This window comes from Aplysia californica, unplaced genomic scaffold (assembly GCF_000002075.1).
Source record: "Aplysia californica isolate F4 #8 unplaced genomic scaffold, AplCal3.0 scaffold00933, whole genome shotgun sequence".
NCBI classification, from domain to species: Eukaryota; Metazoa; Mollusca; class Gastropoda; order Aplysiida; family Aplysiidae; genus Aplysia; species Aplysia californica.
In genome coordinates this window covers 128,502-142,825 of record NW_004798203.1, presented here as the reverse complement: position 1 = coordinate 142,825, position 14,324 = coordinate 128,502, and the positions used below count along the sequence as shown (strand labels likewise).

The 14,324-nt window shown below is 37.9% G+C and overlaps 1 protein-coding gene across 2 annotated transcripts in view; it reads left to right on the top strand.

Annotated features, from left to right (window-relative positions):
• The window catches only part of LOC101855222 (phosphatidylinositol 4-phosphate 3-kinase C2 domain-containing subunit beta), a 39,445-nt gene extending 25,897 nt beyond the window's left edge, over nt 1-13,548 (top strand). For both annotated transcript variants that reach the window (XM_013089344.2, XM_005110703.3), the window contains exons 22-36: nt 1,179-1,286; nt 1,781-1,873; nt 2,370-2,499; nt 3,353-3,489; nt 4,406-4,575; nt 5,064-5,220; nt 6,136-6,242; nt 7,134-7,259; nt 7,757-7,832; nt 8,000-8,136; nt 9,199-9,304; nt 9,679-9,766; nt 10,075-10,193; nt 10,761-10,883; nt 12,107-13,548. In XM_013089344.2, coding sequence (XP_012944798.1) covers nt 1,179-1,286; nt 1,781-1,873; nt 2,370-2,499; nt 3,353-3,489; nt 4,406-4,575; nt 5,064-5,220; nt 6,136-6,242; nt 7,134-7,259; nt 7,757-7,832; nt 8,000-8,136; nt 9,199-9,304; nt 9,679-9,766; nt 10,075-10,193; nt 10,761-10,883; nt 12,107-12,283 — 1,854 coding nt within the window. In that variant the 3' untranslated portion in view covers nt 12,284-13,548. The remainder of the gene's footprint in view (nt 1-1,178; nt 1,287-1,780; nt 1,874-2,369; nt 2,500-3,352; nt 3,490-4,405; nt 4,576-5,063; nt 5,221-6,135; nt 6,243-7,133; nt 7,260-7,756; nt 7,833-7,999; nt 8,137-9,198; nt 9,305-9,678; nt 9,767-10,074; nt 10,194-10,760; nt 10,884-12,106) is intronic.
• Nucleotides 13,549-14,324: the final 776 nt, after the last annotated feature.

The window sequence follows — 14,324 nt, the reverse complement described above, 5'->3', positions numbered from 1 at the left end:
TTGACTCTAAATGTGTTTTCACTATATTAGGTCAAACTCTTTTTTATCTCAAATTGTGTGATTCACCACTTTCACTACAAGTGGAGATACTTTAATATGGACATAAAAAAACACTCTGTACAAACATGTAGAGCAATTGTGATTGACGACATTAAAGAATTATGTTGTTTTTCACTTTTCTGAAAATCAATGTTAAAGCACATACATAGTTAGGGTCAAGCATTGACAATATGTTGAGTAATTTTTTCTGTTTTCATATTCTTGGTATGGAATGTCATAATGGGAGGAAGTTAGGTCCTCTTTCAACTGAGAACCCTTTGTAAGGAAATTTATTTCAGATCAACTTTAGTGATCTTTAGCTGGACTTACAGTTAGAACAGTGAGACCCTACCTTTGAAGAAAATATTTCCATGTGTGTGAGTGTGGAAAATTGCGAGAGAGTATGAAGGTTGGTGTATGCGGTGGTGGACATGATTGCTTGTTTGTGCCAATTTGTGCAATGTGTCCTTTACAGTATTGATATTGGTGCCTGTACATAGTTACAATGGATATCCTGTTTTGTTACTGTGTAAAGTGCACAGGGGCCATGAATTTACACTTGTTTTAATTTTGTTATTATCATTTCTATTAATTTATTATTGGCTTTTTAAAACTGTTTTGAAACATATAGTAAGTGATATTATGACCATTAGTTTTTCATTGTAAACTTTTGTGAAAGCATACAAGTACCTGAGAGGGTTAAAAACAATTTTGATATGTGTATATTCTATATCTCCTTTCTAGTCTTTTGAAGGACATTTGCTGTGTGAAACAGAGGAGCAAAATTTGATTTTTATGTCGTGATAAGGTACTTTTGGAAAGGCTTAGTTCTCAACTTTACTTTATTTTCCTTTATGCATTTAAAGTATTTCTGCAGACCTATTATGTCTATCCTGCACAGGATTTGCTAAAGGGGAATAGACATTATTGATTACATGCACATGCCCAGTGCAGTTCTTCCTTATTATATTCAGATGCTCCTGAAGAAATGAAATCTATGAATTGTTGAGCTGCACGAAAACAGGAAAATTGTATTCTTATGTTTATTCATGAAATGGTTTTAAATTGTTCAATGCTTTCTATTGACTCTTAGTTTTACACTTTCCCTTTAAAGATGATTATATTCATTTTGCTTTCAGGCTACCCTTCGCAGAGAATTGATGTCTCTACATGAAATGCTTGAAGAGAAAGGGAGGGTTGTACTACCATATAATCCCAGTGTTGAAGTCATAGGATTAGACATGAAGGTAAAGTTCTGTTCAGTACCTTTACTGCTTTTGTGACAGATTCTTGACCGTCACATGCTGTTAGACCATACTATTTTGTTTGGACATTTTTCATTTGGATAAAGATTTTTTTTTGCCTGTGTGATAACTGTCTGTGTTTTGATTGTGATATTTAGTGAACTAAAGTTTTGAAGTCTTTATTGGTCTTTATTGAGGTTAGTACTTGTTTTTCAGGTAATTGATGTGAATATTTTCTCAGTGTCTTTTTTTAAAGGAACCGAGTATGCCCCACTTTTGAAGTGCGATGTTTCCTCAAATTTGCATAATAAAGACTGAAAAATTGCTGCAGTTACACTGGTTTTACCAATGGAAGAGAACTACTTGAGTGACATAGTCCTTTCCAGCCAAATCAAGTCTCATAACTATTTTTGTATACTTCTTTTCCAAGTTTTTCAAGATTTTTCATATTTATGGAAATGTGTTATATCCATGAGTAAGTCATTTTTCTTCTCCAGTCTTGCTCCTACTTCACATCAAATGCGTTCCCCTTGAAACTTGTCTTCAAAAACTCCAACCCAAAAGCAGATTCTCATTACGTGATTTATAAGGTGAGTATTGTTGATGTAGGATATACTAATGTAGTTCACATCTAGATTCAGTATCTTCCATGTACTGAATAGGTTAAATTACTCAATGAGTTAAAATACCGAATGAGTAAAAATACTGAATGAGTTTAACCCTTAGAGTCTTTCCCTTCTGCCTGGGCTCGTGAGCAATATATTACTAACATTCTTAAGATCATCAGAATCACTTTCCATGCCCCACTCAGGGTAATCCTCGTCATTACCAGCATCTAATTCAGAAAGATCTTCAAAATAATCAATAACATCCTGTGTAGTAAACATAATTTTCCTTGTGCGTTTTGTCCCAGGCTGGCTGGGTTGGAGATATGGTCTCACTCACCGGTGTACCGTTGGCTAGGCATGTGGACAGTTTCACGCGCCACCAGTCTGCCGGTGGCAAGGGCTCAAAGGGTAATTAAACACTGAATGAGTTAAAGAACTGAATGAGTTAAAGTACACTCCATTTTCTTGTCTGAGTCAGGTGGGAGATGACCTTCGTCAGGACATGCTGACCTTGCAGATGATCCGGATCATGGACACATTGTGGCTGCAGCAGGGCCTGGACCTGAAGATGATCACCTTTGCCTGTCTGGCCACTGGACCCAAGAAAGGTAATGCGAGCAGGGTGTTGAGCTTGATTCGCTCTTGAATCGCAAATATCTCTACTTCTGTTCAAGATAAAAGGGGTTGATTTGTTTTCATCAAAGTCAAGACAAATTAACAAGTTTAAAGATATCAATAAGCTCATATGCCGAAAAGTTGACAAGCTTCAGATTCCACTGCATTACGGCACATGTAGACAAGTGAAATTGCTTGCTAAGCAGCTAGATGTCTTGCTTAGTGGCCCTTTCTAGGAGTCTAACTTATAAAGTGAGTAAGTTCCTGGAGACATGTAATATTATATATATTATGTTTGAAGACAAATGTATGCAGTCATGAAAAATTAATTTCTAAAAAATTGTTTATTATGGACTCCATCTTAGATACACATGGATGCCAATAGCTCAAGTGGTTTTGTGATGCGAGTTACCCTTGTTCAAACCTCTGGCGGTGCCTTCTTGAACATGGGTTGTATGGAAAGTTTTCATGACGCTCCACCCACTTGGCCTAGTCCTATTGGAGATGGATGATAATTTTATGATCGTACCAAGTAAAATGACCTGATAGTGTTCTTGAAGCGTTAAATCCATACCATATCTACTCAGAAACTCATTTAGATGTATCATTATGTTTGGGGTAATCCATATTGGCCTTTGCTTGCAGAAGACAGGAATCGGATGGGGGGAAGTTGTTTCTATCAGTGTCTAAATCTTTCTGCTGTATTCCACTATTCACGTGTTGTCCTTGACAGACTGGGTCGAAGTGGCCTGCTTTTTAAATGATCTAGATTGTGTCAATGGGGGCGGGAAACATTTACAGTAAATCATTCACACGTGTGCTTTCTCTTCTCTGTTTTGATTCCAGGCGTCATTGAGTTGATTACAGAGTCTGATACACTGAGGAAGATCCAGGTATCTTGTGGTGTCACAGGGTCCTTCAAGGACAGACCCATCAAGGAGTGGCTGCAGAAGCACAACCCGACTGAACTGGAGTACAAAAAGGTTTGAGCCCTAGCTTGGAGGTTAAGAGTTTTGGAAAGCGCTCGCTTTTAACTTTTATGTGGTTTCTCTTGTCAATAATAACTTTCTAACTCCTGACAATATTAGATGTCTCTCCCACATCAATGGCATACTGAAGTACTGTCTTTTTTGCTTTTCATGTTCATTTTAGAGGCCTGTCTGAGTTGTGCGTATGAAGGCAACATTATTTCAAAGTTTGTTGAATCTGTCTTTACAATGTTAGGTTATTTTAAGTGTCTGAAAGCAGATGTAAGGAAAATAACTCTGAGCATGAAGTAGGGCAGGAACTATCCTTTCTACAATGGTTACTGATGTCCTTTTTGTTTGTTTATATGTTAACCTTTCATTGTTACTGTTGCTTCAGCATTTGAGGTTTTATCGTATAGTACTGTGGTGCTTTGTTATTTTAAAATAAATCTTTGAGGTGTCAAAATTTATCATTTTTTATCTACTAAGGATGGCAGGTCTTTAGGCTGTCTGTAACAAAACATATCACATGACTCTCTGACTTGACCATCTTGTTTAGGCATTCAAAACTATTTATTTATAAGTTTTCTTAATGATGTGAAGTTAAAGCCCTTTCCTACACTGAGGTAATAGAAAATGTATGCTTCAAACGTCTCTCACATTTGCGTCTGCAGTGAATGGGAATGTACACACACTGTTATAAAACAAAATTTCTCCACAATATGAAAGAAGATATATTTTCTTTTCTATTTTCTTTTCGTTTTTTTTTTTCTTCATGGGTTTCCATCAATGATATTTCCAGCTGGTTTATTTTGACTCCTTTTCTTTTTGTCTTATTTTTCACATTTATTATCCCAGCAGAAAGCTACAGTTCCTGTACTAATTAGCTTCAATTTTAGTAGAATAGGTTTTTTTGTCTTTTCTTCCTCAGGCAGTAGAAAACTTCACGTACTCGTGTGCTGGTTACTGTGTGGCCACCTATGTGCTCGGCGTCGGTGACCGCCACAACGACAACATCATGCTGAAGCAGTCGGGTCACATGTTCCACATTGACTTTAGCAAGTTCCTCGGAGATGCGCAGATGTTTGGCAGCTTCAAGAGGTGAAGGGACTAACTGGTTTTTAAAAATATTTGTTTGCCTTCTTTTAGGACTCGAACACGAGTGTAGTAATCTGTTTTTTTCTTTAGTGTGAATATATCCTAGGGTAGCAGCACAACTAGAGTAACTCTGGTTTTTCAAAGTTAAAAGGAGAAGCAAAAATTAATTTTTCACCACTATATCCATTGAAAACACCTGGAATTTCGATTAAAAGTGTATTTTCACAAAATAATGGCAGGACTCTGAGGTTTTTACAGAGCATGCTCCCCTTCCAATACAAAAAGCAGCATTTAAAAGCAACTGCAGAGCAACAATTAAAAAAACAAAACATTCATAACGTAGGAGTTGAACTGTAAACGGTATACATCAATTAATGTTCCTCATCAAGGAAGATAATGTCTTTTTCCTGTCACTTAAAGATAACATCTTTTTCTTTCTTCTGCCATCAGGATAGCCACTGATCTTTTCTCCTCTCTTGTTTTTCCTGTAGAGATCGAGTTCCTTTTGTCCTAACTTCGGACATGGCCTATGTGATCAACGATGGAGGTCGTCAGGGACACAAGTTCCAGCATTTTGTGGACCTGTGCTGCCAGGCATTCAATATTCTACGCAAGCATGCAGACTTGTTTAGGAGTCTTTTTATTTTGGTGAGCAACTTTTTTTTCTCCATTGTTTATTTTCTAAAATATATCAATAGAATATATGAATTGGGGTCATAATGAATGAAATAAGAAGGTAGTAATGATAAATATAAGTTAAATTTATGAAATACAATTCCTCCAAGAAAGGGCTCCCCCCCACCCCACACCTCTCTCTCTCTCTCTCTCCCCCTCTCCCTCTGGCAAAAAGAAACACTCAGAAATGGCTGTTTTAATCTGGTGATCATTTTTTGAAAGTTGGTGTGGGGAGGGGGGCTTTTGTTGTAGAGAGGGCGCTAGTATAAAAGAAAGGGAATAGATTAAGTACAAATGATTTAGAACAACCAAGTTCTTTTTGTTTTCTCGTTTCCCCTCTTTCAGTTCTGTTTTATTTTCATTTACTTTAGGGGCTTCTGTAGGAAGGGGAAAATGCACATGTTTTTGATAAACTGAGATTATTAGAGGAGACATTTGCATGTAATTAAGCTTACACTTCTTAAAGCTCATATTTTGTTGTTTTGGGTTACGTGCTGCCCTTGAAATAATGGTAACCGATATGTCCAAGGGAGTTTGTCTTTACTCATTTTTTAAGTGTTTATTATTTGTTTGTGTGTTGACTTAATGCACACCAGTTTTTAGGTTTGCTTGCTTGATATAGGTTGTACTATTTGTGGTAATTCCTATGAATTTAGACTAACCCACTACTGTGACGTGCTTGCTCATGAGACAGGCTTAAGTTTAAGGGTTGAATTAGAAGGGGCCTTGTTTGTTCTCTTTTGATTTTCTTGTTTTATCTTTCTGTCTTTCTTTTTTTCCCAAGCTCTAAATGATGTCTTTGGTATTGACGTGCTTCTTTATACTTGCCAGAAAAAAAGCACTGATGTTTTTGTGTTGGTTTTAACCAAAATTATTTCTATTTGGCAGATGGCTCGATCAGGCATCCCCGGAGTGACGGAGCGTGCGGTCCAGTACGTCCAGAACACATTGTTACCAGGTCAGACTGATGCCCAGGCCACAGCCACCTTCACTAGGTAACTTAGCTCAAACTTGTCTCTGTGTGGCATCAGTGGCCTAGTAGTTATGCTCTTAGATTCACAAATGTAAGATTGTGGGTTCATGTCCCATCAGAGGCCCAACATTGTGTCCTAGGGAAAGGCACTTTCCTGGAATTTTCCTCAGCTATAGACAGTGAAAAATCTTATCAGTTTGTTAGTGTCTGAGCACTTGATCAGCTGCTTGCACTGCATGTTTCCATGGAAGCGGAGAATGTTTCCGAGTATTCTAGGGTCTGCTGGGACAATATTATAGATTGAAAAGCACATAGAAATTGCTATCGAGCTGAGATATGCACGATTGATATGTTATTTACAATAATTATTATAGATATTGTTTGTTCTCTCATGGACATTATCCCAAACACGTAGTCCTTTCTGTTGATTTTGTGAGGGTCCTACTTTATGTCTTTCCCCTTTGTTGTTTCTGTTTGTCTTTTTTTTTCCGTGCTCTAAATGACTGCTTCTGTGTTGATATGCTTCTGTTCTCTAGAAGAAACAGTCACATGTGGGTGGTCGGTGATTGCTCTGGTGTGGCTTACTCCTTCTTTCCTATCGAACACCTATTGTCCTTATATCTCCCTAATGCTGCGGTTGGTTGGAGGGCGCCACTTGTTGGTCCTACTTCTTTAGTTTCACTCTGTTGTTCCTGTCTATCTGTCTTACTTTTTCCCAGCCCTAAATGACCATTATTGTTTGGATGTACTTCTCTTTACTCAAACAAACAATCTCCTTTTTTTTGTTTGTTACTCTCTTGTAATACCTCTAATCTTCGGCACTTATATGACTTAATTGTGGTGCAAGTACCGTAAAATTCTTACTATAACAAACAATCTCATAATTGATTTTGTATGTGCCCTATTTTCACAGGATGATTGAAGAAAGCATGAAGTCGGTGTTCACACAGTTCAACTTTTTCTTCCACAACCTGGCCCAGCTCAAGTTCTCTAGTCACACCGAGGGTGCTCTGCTGTCATTTGTACCCAAAGTCTACAGGTGGGGTATAAGTCTATACATAGTGACTAATTGAGAGTAGAAGTGGATCTAGCTTAAACTGATCATAGGGCACATTGTCAAAGACTAGAGTCTTCCATCTTATGAAAGATCCCTCTTCTTTTGGGAACCAGTGGTGATGAAGATTCAGTTTTGACAAATTTCTGGCTGAGAGTGAGATTTGTCCCGGTGATGTGGCATTTTTTTGTATGGTGGAAATTGCCCTCAAATGATATCTCTATGCTTATATGTTATAATAAATACAGTCTAGCAAGCACGGAGTGAACTTGTACGTTTGGAAACATATATATAGTGAACAGATTTTTAGGTCATGGATTTTTTCTAATCGATGGGTATCCTTTGTATTCAGATTAAGTACATAGCAAATCTTGTACATTATGAAAAGATTTCCACGCCCCACGGAATTTGTTATGTGCATGCCAGAGTGTATGTTTTTGACCGTACTAATTTCCCCTTTGTTTCTGTCTTGTTGTAACTAGCAAAGAGACTGATGGGAAGATCACTGTTGTGGAGCTGACTGGCTTCCAGAAGAGATACACCCCTGATAAGCATTATGTAAGTAGATTGGCTGTATAGTTCAGTTCTTTAGTTGTTTTTTAAAATTTGTGTCTATAAAGAAAACCCCGAGGTTTCTGATTTCTTTGAAAGTCTTTTTTTTTTCAGCTTTGTCGATGGTGTGCAGTAATCCCAGTTTATAACATTTGCTTGCATTTGCATTTCAGATTTTCCTCCTGAAGATCGAGAGAGAGAACCAGAAAGTCCCCATGTACGTCTTCCGTCATTTCCCAGAGTTTGTGGAGTTCAGGGACAAACTGGCTGAGATGTTCCCGCTAGTGACGTGGCCCAACTTCTCCACGAGGTACTGGGAAAGTGGTTGTCAGATGCTTACATGTTTGATGTGGTGATTGTCATATGTCAGTGCATTTTGCTATCCACCCATGGAGTATTCAGATACTTTCAAAAAAACTTTTAAAAAATTATTTTAATACACGTTTTAGACTTGATTTTTTACAATTTGCCAGAGTTTTAAAAATGTTGTTCCATATGGGGACAGCGAACTGCAATGATGATATGCTTTAACTTTTGATCCAGTAATTTCAATGATGTCAGCCACTGCACCATAATGTGGATATTGTTCAATAAAATATGCAAGAATATTATGGTTTTTTTTTATACCAAAACTATGTCAAAATGAGTTTAAATTCTGTCTTCAGTTAAGTCTTCTAAAATTGTTGTGTCTTTTTCTGTGCTTAGGATGCAATTGTGCACCTTTTCATAAAATAGTTATCATGTGTATGAAAAAAACTGTATGGTTTGAATTGTTGCTTGGAATGCAGTGTTGAGTTGAGAACCTTAAAGTGTGGTTAAAAACCAGTCCAGTCTTTCATGTGAAGTCTGTATGGGGATATTCCATTGACTTTTCTTTGATGCAGGTCATGTAGGCTACTGTGAAGCCTTGCCTGCCAACATGTTTACGATTCTTTTTTTGTGATGATGGGAAAGCTGTTTTTAAAGCTTGTTTTTTTTTTGCTGAGTGTCTTCCTGTACGCTATTGAGCATGTCCCTTGACCTTGAACTCTTGTACTTCTCCCAAAAGGAAAGTAGAAAGCAGAAAAAGATAACAGCAGTGACAGCAGAAATGGACTGAGCAATCAATATTGAAATTTCATGATCAGACTTTTTTTTCTTCTCTTATATAGACTTTATAAGCATAACAATTGTTAACATGTCACAATACATCTGTAGCCACGTAGAAGCACTCTTGTACATAGACTGTGTAGCATGGTGTATCAGAGTTCTGTTTTTTCTGTTGCCTTTATGTTGTTAAAAATCCACTGGGCCATAATGTTTTGTTCAATTATTGTTTCCGACAATTTCATACCTTTTTCATTTTTTCATTTGCTTTTTTTACTTCACAAAGAGTGGTGATTGGTCGCAGTAACATTCGGACAGTAGCTGAGAGCAGGAAGACAGAGATCAACAACTTTCTGCGGTACCTGTGGACCAAAGCTGTGGAAGTCTCTCAAGTATGTGGTTGTAGTTTGACCTGCTGTGGGTGGAAGTGAGCCTTGTGATACACCTGTCAGATTGTTGGGAACAGATAAGCTTTTTTGTGGGAAGATTAGTCTTTTTAGTGTTTGTTAAAATCAAAAGTTAAATCTTTATCTTTCAGGGGGATAAGCTCCTGATAAATTACATCCAGCAACATGAATGACAACAGTGTTTATTTGGTTTGCTGTACTTAAACGTCTGTTCGTATGAGAGAATAAACAGGAAGCTGGAATGTGATGAAAATGCAGTTGATTTGGAGGTCAAGAGGTTTTTTTATCCAGAGAGTACAGTATGTTGAAATCTCTTCACAGAAAAGATTGATATTAACGTCCATTTGTTTGTTCCACAGTGTGAGCTGGTGTACACGTTTTTCCATCCGCTGCTGAGGGACGAGCAAGAAGCAGAGAAGACTAAGCTGAACGTGACAAAGCTGCGAGGTAGCTTTTTATGACTTTTGTACAATAGGGTTCAAACTACTAATTAGTTCTACTTCCTTTTATTTTAGTGTCTTGTCTTTAAACTCCCTTTTTTGTTGAGAATTGTAAGGAAAACTTTTTTTTTTTATCATGAAGTGGCTGGCAGGTAGTTAAAATGGGGGGAGAAAAATTGCCTTTCTTGCATCAAAAGATGAGTAGGTCCTAGAAAAATATTTGATTCAATAACTGTTTTTGTAAATATAGGCTCCCGTATAATTGGGAAGGAGTATTGAAAAAAATTTCTGTTGTTTGTCTCGGTCCTGTGACAGAACCTCTTGTGCAGAGAACGACTAATGCAGGAAACAGTGGCATTCAAGGGGACATCAAATTGTCTGTCCAGTACAAGCGAGATGCCCTGCAGGTCATGGTCATGCACGTTAGAGGACTGGTAAGACACTAATCTGTTGAGAATCTTTGATGGGCAAAACTACGGCCTGCGGGGTAGATCCGGCCCTCAAGCAGTTTCAGTGTGGCATGCAAGTTCACCCAGTAATTAATAAAGAATTTGGCCCTTGGAGAGATGATGATTAATAAGAAGAAAACTGTCCGTCTTAACTATTAAAATCAATAGTTTCCAATCCAGCTGACGGCTATAGATCTTATATTTTATCCCATGAAATGTTCTTGAGTGACATATGCTGTAGTGTCAGTTTTAGCTTCACTTTTGAGAGTTTGGGTTTTTCAACCAATTATGCTCAATTTTCTCCAGTTTTGGCCCACATGAACCTGGCTTCTTGGAAGAGTTTTCAAGGCATTCTGCTGGTGTATATTAGGTCTATTTATAACCCTGAACTCACTTGGAGGAGAATTATAGGATGTTAACACAATTAGATAAAAACAGAATTATTCAAACTTTAAAATAATTTCAGAGTTTTCTGCTTAATTTATACTGATTTGATTTTACTATAAGACTAACTTTCCCCCCATCATTTCCCTGTTGTTGTTTTTTTTTTAGTCTGAGGGCTCCCAGCTGCCCAGCCCCTATGTGAAGACATACCTGCTACCTGACCCAGAGAAACAAACCAAGCTGAAAACGAAAATGGTGAAGAACACGAGCCATCCCACATACAATGAACTGGTAAGCTCTCGCGTCTCATTTTCTTACTGAAGTGGAGAGGAAGCATTTTTACAAGCCTCCAGGAGCAGGCTCAGTTATATTGTGAAAGTTTTGAATTTTAACATTTTAACTTTTTTTTTCTTTGTACTGCGTTTCCTTGTCCTGGACCTGAGAGCTGAGTGGATATCATAATGGGCTGTGGTGAAGATGGCCCTAGTTTGAATCCTCAGCAAGGCTTTCTTGAACCTGGGTTGTTTTGGGGGGAATTTTCAAGGTTCTCCACTCACTTAGTGGTTCCTATTGGAAATGGATGTTCAATTCAGAGGTCCCACCTCTTGAATAGATTAACTGTATTGAATGTGGCATTGGACCTGTACAACAACCGAAAAGCAGAAGGGCTCATTTGTCTTTAGTTAGGTGTTTGCTTCTCCTGCTGAATTGTTGTTCCTTGTTCTTGCAGGCATAGTCAGACCTGCCAAGTAATGATAAATATCAGAACTCTCTTATTTATTTTTGCCCCTTGAAGAAACCCGCTTGGATATGCATATTTTTTTTCTTCTTGAATTTCGTTTTTGTGGGGTCGTATGTGACTTATAGTAAATTGTGTAAACATACACATTTTTACTTGGGTTTATTTATGTGAATTTGCAATATAAAAATGTATTTTCTATGGTTGGCTTGTTATGTAATCTTATTCTGGAGACTGAGATTTTTTCCCAAGCTCCTATATTTTTAGAGCATTTCTAGGAAAAGTCTTATTTTTTTATCACAGAGTGGTTGACAAGTCTGCAGATTAGTTAGTTTTTTTCACAGTTTTCTAAAAAAAACTTTGAGTCTTGTCAGATCAGGATGAAAATCTTGGCAATCCAGTTATTGTTTGAAAATAGAAAAAGTTGGGCATGGCCTTGGCAGGCCAGTTGCCATAGCTTTTTTCTGAATTGATCCCCTCCCTAGTATTCAGATCCTTTGTGTGGGTGGTTAGTGGATGCTCTGGTGTGGTTTGCTCTTTCTTCCCTACCAAACATCTGTCACAGTTATAACTCCCTCTTTTTTGTGCTTTTTACTCACTTGTAACCTCTTTAATCTTGGACACTAATATGACCTAATTGTGTTACAAGTGCTATAAAACTGTTACTAAAACTTAAAGACCCTCTGTATCAACTTCTTGTGTGTCGTAAACATCTGCTTAGTCTCTCCCATCTGTCCTGTCCTGTACATGCCTTGTCCTTTGTGGTTTCCCCCAGCTCCAGTACCAGCTGCCTCAGCTAGAGATCTGCCACCGCATCCTCCAAGTGACTGTCTGGGACTACGACATGCTCAAGGAGAACAACTTCCTCGGAGCCGTCTACATCAAGCTGCGTGAGCTCGACCTGGCCAAAGACAACACCACCTGGCACAAGCTGGGTCGCATGCAGATGTAGCTTTTGACAGACGATCTTGCTGCTTTTTTTGCTGTCTCTATCTCATGTATAGTCAAGTCTTCCTCTCTCGTGCCACCGTGGGGATGTTTTGAAACAAACTTGAGAATGAAACAAGATGTGTTTCAAAACTACCTATTACGAGGCCAATTTCTTCTCCTGGCAGTTTTGTTGTTAGTTTCCTATGAATGAGATTATTTGCTTATAGCAGAAACTTGCCACCTTTTAATCAGTACATTTGGATCAATATTGTGTCTTTTCATATGGCTGTGCTTTCTTTTTATTTATTTCTACTCTGGGTTAATCAGAACAAGAGTCATAATATTAATTCCTGTTTCAATGCTCAGGAATTGTGAATGAACTGGTTACACCCTATGTAAAGCATAATGGAAAGTTTTTTTGTTGGAATTTGCCAGAGCTGATCATGACAATCATTTTAATGGCCATAGATTAATAGCTTGGTTATATCAGATGTGCACTTGGCCGCCACAATGAAACGTCTTGTGACTTTTAAGTGGTTTCTTCATAAATATTTATCATGCTATCTTGGGGAATGGTGAGGTGCAGGTTGATTTTTTTTTTCACTACGTAAAGGAATAAAGGGGGAAAAAGAGAATTTGATTTAGATTAGAATAAATCCATAACTGAAGCCAGTTTGTTCTGGTTACATGTGTTGTGGACATCAAATTTATCCCCAGCAGGAGCGTTTGCTGGACCCTGCTGACACTATCTAGTGATCTCAGTGGTAGACACGCTGTGTTTGATTATGCTGACGGACTGCAGTATAAAGGCAAATGATGAAAAAGGTTAGCTCTGTCAATAGATAGTGATGCTCAGAAGAATTTAAACAGGAAAATAGCAAAATTAGATTGGGGTGTTGGGGGGGGGGGTCCTCATAGGAAGCTGTTATTAAACGTGACTATAACAAGTTTAGAAAAATTTCTATAAATGCATTTCGGTATAATTCCTATGCTTCGATTGTCTTTGGTCAAAGTTGAAGGCTTAGGCTATCCACTAACCTGCTTCTGGTCTCATAAACGGATGGGGGTAAATGGACACCCATAGCTTTACTAATTAAGTGTCCTGTTTGTCTCGATCTACGCTTGTAGTGTCAGCTCAGCTTGTTTATGATGATGTCTCACGGACACAGTAAAACATACATTCACCCCTCAAAAACATCTTATGTATCAGTTATCCATTGTGTCTGAGGGATACAGACATCATCAATGTCTGGAAAAATATAAGAAATAAACTGTATGTTATAATTTGATCTGTTTCAAGTGTTTTTCACTTCTGATTAAGTCAAAGGCATTTTACAGCTTGAACAGTGCTGTTTTTGTGCAAGAATTTTGAAAGTTGTAATTGATCACTTATTTTTCCTTTAAATCTGACAAATATCACTTCATGATACCAATGATAGTACATAACAAGATGGGCCACTTCTCTCTTTGAGCCAATTAAAAAAGTGTCCTCAAAATTTGGTGGCGCCCTCTTCACAAAAGCGCACTCTTTGCGAACAGAGTTACCCTACTTGAGTTTTAAAAAATCAAAGTGAAACTAGCAAGTTTTGGGATAAATTTCGGAAGAACGCTTTTTAAAAATGGTTACGCTGACAAAAAACCTCTTCCGGAGGAAAAGGAGATGGTTTTCTTCGTTTAATTTGACTTTAGAATGAAGGGCGAGAGGTCATTAAAATAAAAAAAACCCTAAAACTCCGCACTGAACGTACCCGAACTGCTGATGAACAGCAGTCGATCTGCGCACGCAAGGAGGTGCTATTCCTATTCTTCTTCTGGAAAAACGAAGGAGAGCTTCAAAACAGACTGCAGCGCCATCTGAAGCAAAGAGCATACTTCCTGCGGACACTTTTTTGGCTGAGTGGCCCATCTTGTCTTGTACTATCTTTGATGACACTTCTTCTGAAAGACTTCCCTTTTCTCAGGTTTATTTTTTCCCCTTCCTATTTGGCAGTTATATCAAAGATAGTACATAACAAGATGGGCCACTTCTCTCTTTGAGCCAATTAAAAAAGTGTCCTCAAAAT